At 36.8% G+C, this 6,950-nt stretch overlaps 1 protein-coding gene across 1 annotated transcript; it reads left to right on the forward strand.

The window, feature by feature from the left end:
• The first annotated feature begins 6,098 nt into the window (after positions 1–6,098).
• On the forward strand, positions 6,099–6,512 carry LOC101434279 (small ribosomal subunit protein eS26-like). The gene has a single exon (XM_012531128.1). It carries the CDS (start codon positions 6,099–6,101, stop codon positions 6,510–6,512), a length of 414 nt encoding a protein of 137 aa, XP_012386582.1.
• Positions 6,513–6,950: the final 438 nt, after the last annotated feature.

Genomic DNA, 6,950 nt, shown 5'->3' on the forward strand with positions numbered 1-6,950 from the left:
TTTACCAACTATTACAGTTTCAATGGTAACCAGAAATAATGGAACAAAACAAGTAAGAGACTTTACAGACATTGCAAAATCAGAAAAACAAAATGCATTATAATACAGGATAAGAATATTAAGGTCATGTTTTCCTGCAAAGTAATGAGATTTGATGTATACTCATTTAGGTAATTCAGCAACAACAAACACACACTAACCCACCAGGCAGTATGAAAGCAAGTGTTACAGTTGAAGGTCAGGGAAAAATAGATCATATTACCAGAGTTAAGTATCTATTTCTTTTGAATAAATACTAGATGTTCCTGATGTTTTGGAAGATAAAATAAATAACAGGAAGATAGAATCATCACTAATGCTGACAATAAAGGATTGTAAAAAGGATATAAAAATGCAAATGCAAACTATCCAGTGGAAGATGGCTTATTATTATAGAGACAAATCCTAGTGCCAGTGAGTCATATTTTATACAAAATGCATTATAAAATGGTAACAAACTAGATCTGTAATTTTTATTAGAAATAGGATTAAAGGCAGCAAACATGAGCAAAGGAAGACATACTAATGAGTTTTTTAAATTTTGATTAAAATGGGAAATGAGTAAAAATGCAATACAAGAAGCTCTGTAAAAGTGACAGAAGAGGCATGTGTAGAAAGGTCATATCTGAGTCCAACTTTATCACACTTAGAGCACAAATTCCAAAATAGGGTCCACTGACAAGGCACTGAACTCCAGAGCCATCTTCCATGACCATAGAACATGTGTGTCTCCATAGCCTTCAGAAGCACCAGTACCTGGGTTGGCGCTGGGGTTGGTGTATACTCAGGAGACTTGAATCTCTGGCCTGGACATGTGCCAGTGGGCCCTGAGCCTCAGCAGAGTTGTAACTTCTACTCACCAGTTCATTGGACTTACCCAGGTCTGCTAACAGGGAGGTGAAGATGGTCCACCACCGCACCAGGGAACTGAGAGTACCTACAACTGCAAGTAGGAGAATCACATCCATCAGCCATGTGGGATCTGTGATCCCTCTCAATTTAGAGGTGGAATGGACATCAACATTGCAGGGTCCACAGGATGGAGGAATAAAATATGGATTAGAGTGGACTTACTGGTATTCTACCATAGAACTATTGTGACTCTAGCAATGGAAGAAATTGTATCATTGATGTGGAGACAGTGGCCATAGTAGCTGCTGAGGGCAGGGAGCGGGAAGAAGAAATGTGATGTGGGGACATTTTCTGGACTTGGAGTTGTCCTAAATGATATTGCAGGGACAGATGCTGAACATTATATATCCTGCCATAACCCACTGAATGGACTGGGGGAGAATATAAAATACAATGTAAACTATAATCCATACAGTGCAACGGTGCTCCGAAATGTATACAACAAAAGCAATGAATGTGCCACAATGATGAAAGAGGTTGATGATATGGGAGGAGTGGGGGGGTTGGGGTGTGGGGTATAAGGGAACCAGTTTTATTTTTAATGTAACATTTTTTATGATGTATATTTCTTTTTAAAAATACAATTAAATTTTTTTTAAATAAAATAAAGGGTAATACCATACAGAGGCAGGAAAATGTCATACATCAAAGATACCAATAGACACAAATAGGGAGCTTATAGCTTCAATTACAAATAATTTCGCTTTTTGTCAGACACATAAACTTGGGAATAAAGAAAACTTAGAAATAAAAAAAAAAAAAAAAAGAAAGGCAATGACTGAAAATGTTGTCAATCCCTCAGCATTCGTTATAAATATTTTCTTGGTGAAACACCCAGTGAAGAGAGAATGAACGTATCCTTTACTGGATGAGTAAAGATTGGGAAATTTAATTAAAAGTGCTAAAGTTCTGGATATCTGATAGAAGCACCTTTAAATATGTCTTTAAAATGTAAAAACATCCACTATTAAAAATTCAACATGACTGAATAAATAAAAGGAAGGAAGGAGAGTTTGCTTAAAATGTACCTTGTCTTCAAGATTGTGCCAGGGGTATTCTGCCTAATTTGTTCACCGCTTTCCCCATGCCGAGCATAAGGCTGGGCTTTAGTGCGTGCTTAGTAATCCAGTAAATGAATGCATAACCAAAAGGAACTACAAATATGAGGACTTTTGTCCATGTTCAAGGGGCTTGTAGTCTGAAAACACAGCACTTCACACACTGCTAAATTCATTTGCAGTTACTCATTCCCATCACTGACATCTTCCAATGCTACAGGCTTATTTTTGTGAATCACAACTATCTGTGGTTCAGTTTTGGTTATTCAGTTTTAAGTTGATTATATTTTGTATTCAAATCTTTCATTGTGTGTAAATGCATACATATTACATAATTATTGGTGAAAAATATTCATGATTAAACGGTCTTGCTTCATGGATGCTCTTTTTATCACGTGGTATTGGGCGGATATCTACTCTTGCTTCTGGAACCCACATTCCAGGAAGAACCAGCACCAAACTCAGGAAAACAGTTATCTGTAATATTTTGATCAATTACTAGTTTTCTGAAAACTGTTTCAACATTCAGTGATGTATAAATTTACACTGACAGAGATGCTTTGTTAGAACTCTGCCCCAAAATAGAACTACTTAAGTGATTCTGATACCCTCCTCCTATACTGAAAAATCACTGGAAATTTACACTGACAGAGATGCTTTGTTAGAACTCTGCCCCAAAATAGAACTACTTAAGTGATTCTGATACCCTCCTCCTATACTGAAAAATCACTGGTTTACATAAAGTCTAAGTCCCCTTCCATGAAATCTGGATTAAGAAGGCAGATTTTTCTGAAACTGAGTTTAACATGTTTTACTTAAAAAGAAGATTATAACGGCTCCCCAAATTGAGGACTTCCTAGATCAATAAAATGCCAAATAGGAAAAAAAAAAGTAATCTTTATATTATATTCAAAACACCTGCAAGAGCATTTAAGTATCCTTTGCCAGAATAAGCCTAGTCTCACAGTTTATTAGGCACAGATTTAGAGACAACTGGATGATGCAATTATTTCTAATGTAATTCTGAGGATCAGGTCAAGGAAGGGAACAGGCACTAAAACTCTACCTCTTCATATCAATACATAGCACATTAACTGTGCTGTCAACTCTCAGCCACAATACCCCTTGGGTTCTTGATCATTTTCTTTTCTTGATTATTTGCTTATGCTGACATATCTTCTGGAACAAGGCAAACTGAAAGGGGACAGTAAAAAAAACAAAAAAAGCAAAGTGGAAACACATTGAATTCAACAAAATTTTTACTTATGCCCCTAAGTGTTAATGTTTAACATTTATATGTTCTAAATACTATTCTATACTTTCAGGAAAAAAGGAAAAGGAAATGCTTATATAACTTATTTCTCAGCTCAAACCAGTTTGAAGGTTCAAAAGTGTCACAATAACAATGATAAAATGAAATTCACAGGTTTCAGTGCCCAGTTAGGGGAACTTTAGCAAGACTGACATTGGATGGATCTGATTTGAGAGGTCTCCAGAATCTGTCTCCCAGGTGATCACAGGCCTCCTGGTTACCCCTGGCATCTACCATTTTTCATTTCTGGCTCCTGATGTCAACTATGGAAAACTGATCAATGACCTAGATTGTTCTCACAATTCATTTTCCTTCTGCAATTCAAGATATGGCCTGCTATTCCTCCCATTCGGCATCTTCATTTACTCCTTTGAGGCAGGTAAAATACCATTCACCTCTACTTATATAAGCAGCTTATTCCCTAGACCACTCGGATCTTATAAATATTGTAGAAATGTGGCTCTTTTTGGTTTTTGCTGGAGACTCCTCCCCTGATGACTCAGGAATAAATGAGGGAGTGTTGGATGGGTAATTAATCTGAGGGGTATACAATATCCTATGATGAACACATGTCCTCCCACCACCATATGGGAAATATTTAGTTGTATATATGGCAATAGAATATTTTTTTATAATCCATGAAACTGCAATACAAGTGAACCCTAAGTTAAACAAGTTAAACCATGTACTATAGTTAATAGTACAATTATAAAAATACGCTTTTGTTAATTGTAACACATGTTCCACACCATTAGTAAGAGTAAATAATAAGGAGGTATATGTATTTTATGCATGATTTTTCTGTAAACCCACAACTTCCCTAATGTAAAAACACATACACACATATTCTTCTCTTGGCTAACAGCCTATAGTTCTGGGCCACATTTAGGAGTTTGCACGCCAGAAACTACAGAAGAAATTTCTTCACAGAATTCTCATACCCTCAAAAATAAAATGACTGAGGTTCTACCATTTGAAAGCTTTTCATACATTCCTGGACATATCCATATTTACAGTGTGTGAAGAACTGATGACTTACTTGAATTACTTCAATATATTTGTTTCAATATATTTACCCCTTTATATATGCAGGCAACATGGAAATAACATATAAATGAGTACAACATCTAGCACTCTTCTAGATCCTTAGGAAATACAATTCACATAGTCACAATATAATCCAAACCGCATTAATAAACTAAACTAGGAATAGAGTAAAAATGGAGTTTTGATCCCACTCCAACTACTGATCTTCCACACATAAACAACAAAATAAAATCATATACACTTACTATAAAGCAATGCAATAGGCCCAATTTCTATGAAAAGAAACCTTTTAATTTCTGAGAAAAATTAATTTGGATAGAATTCAGATACCTGCAAACTTTGGGATAACCAATCCATCAATTTACCAAAATTCCCATGCTTGTGTAAAATGAGGTGATTATCGGGCCAGACGCTGTTATGGAAGGGCCAGAAAATATCCTTTATTGCCAGACAACAAGGAATTAGAAAACACTGATATCATTCAGAAATGTATGATGGGTAACATCTAGTTGTGTTATTTTTGTAGCAGAACAGAAACTTGGATCTATTATTGGAGATCATAAATATAAAGAAATCACAAAATTCTGTAAGTAACATGTTTACAAAAAGGAAAACAAAACACATTTGTAAGCATATGATCAGATTTCTCTCTACCTTTAAATGTCCGTGATTATAATAAGAACTTGTTTTCATCTATAGGATAAAGAAAATAAAATTTCTAGAATCAAAATATTTCATAATAATTATAGCTTGGAAGATCTCCCTTCTCTTCCTTCCTTCAATATCTCTTCCCTTCCTCCCTCCTTTTTCTTTCTTTCAATCTGTCTTTTAATCTTCCTTGGTGCCTCCCATTTACCCTCCCTCCACACCTTCCTTCTTTTCTTCTTTTCCATTTTGCCTGTCCTGTTCCAGAAAGAACACATTAAAGATTATGCAAAAGAGAACAAAATTGCATAACTGAAAACGAACCCATAAAAGAAAGAAAAAAGAGATTTGGATTTGCGGCTCTGGGTAAGAAAGACTAAGCCACTCTTTCATTTCTACTGGATGCAGTTATAAAACTTAGAAAGTTTGGAGCAGCTATGTGAACACTCTGGAAAGTAACTAGTGACAAGTGAGTTGTGGGAGAGGAGTAGAAATCTAAAACCTCTGTCCAGATGTGAGTTTATGATTTAGTTTTATTTTTTCTACTCTAGTATATGGATGTCTCAACTCAACACATCCTAAACTTAGAAAGTGGGCATCAGTGTCTACAGAAAGAGCTCAAATAGCAGCACTTCAGTTGTGACTTGAGGGAAAGAGGTCTCACACTCTTAGTGGCAGGAATCTCCCATTTGATCTTCTTTTCATCATTCTCCAGTGCCTAAGTTCTCAAGTAATCTTTGGGCAGTGACATCAGAGGCAGCAGCAGCTGGAGGATATACAGGAGACTAAAACATTGTTGGTGGAGGACTGTCCTCTCAGCTCTTAGCAACTATTGCCCCACAAGGGTGGGATATAATCACTTTGCTTTATCTCTTTCCTCCCACCACCTGACAATGAGAATTGAACTAAAGGATGCATCATTGCCCACATTCCAGACTGGCCACCAGTAGCTCACACACAAGACAGCTATGAATAGCACGGCAGGGGCTATGGAAACAGAACTTATATTAAAACCGCAACCCACAAAAAGTTGGTTATAACTTGTAGCCCATACCCAGTCAGACTGATTGCCTGCCATCACAAAAATGTCAAAATTCTCCACAGCCTTTAAAAAAAGACTCAGACCTCTTTTCCGTGTTCGCTTCCAAGATGACAAAAAGAAAAGAAAGAACAACAGTCGTGCCAAAAAGGGCCGCGGCCACGTGCAGCCTATTCCCTGCACGAGCTGCGCCCGCTGCGCGCCCAAGGATAAGGCCATTAAGAAGTTCGTCATTCGAAATATAGCAGAGGCCGCAGCCGTCAGGGATATTTCCGAAGCAAGTGTCTTTGATGCCTACGTGCTTTCTAAGCTGTGTGTGCAACTACATTACTGCGTGAGTTGTGCCATTCACAGCAAAGTGGTCAGAAACCGGTATCGTCAAGCCCGGAAGGACCGAACACTCCCACCCCGATTTAGACCAGCGGGTGCTGCTCCACAACCTCCGCCTACGCGTATGTAAGGAGCTGAGTCCTTAAAGATGGAAGAAATACTACTTGCTGGGAGAAAAAACACAATAAAATGGAAAATTTAACTTTATAAAAAAAATAAAGAAGACACAGAGCCTTCTAGGACAATATGCATAATGTCTATGATACAATCTAATATGATTCAGCATATGAAAAACCAGAAAAATCTCAAGTCGTGTTGAGAAGCAATAGATGCCAAGGCGTAGATAACATAGACACTGGCATCACCTGGAATGATAAGGTGAAAAATACTTAAAAGCAGCTATTATTAAATATTTCAAAAATAAATGTGAACATTCTTTAAAAGAATGAAAAGATAGTCTCAACAAAGAAAAATGAAGGCATAAAGAACAAAATGGAAATTTTAGAACTGATAATTACAATAATCAAAATTTTAAAACTGCCTGTATGGGCTCGAAAGCATAATGCAA

This window comes from Dasypus novemcinctus, chromosome 11 (assembly GCF_030445035.2).
Source record: "Dasypus novemcinctus isolate mDasNov1 chromosome 11, mDasNov1.1.hap2, whole genome shotgun sequence".
In the NCBI taxonomy this organism is placed as follows: Eukaryota; Metazoa; Chordata; class Mammalia; order Cingulata; family Dasypodidae; genus Dasypus; species Dasypus novemcinctus.

Excerpts from the sequence above, each read along its gene's own strand:
- LOC101434279 (XM_012531128.1), top strand. The coding sequence starts at position 6,099 with ATGTCAAAATTCTCCACAGCCTTTAAAAAAAGACTCAGACCTCTTTTC.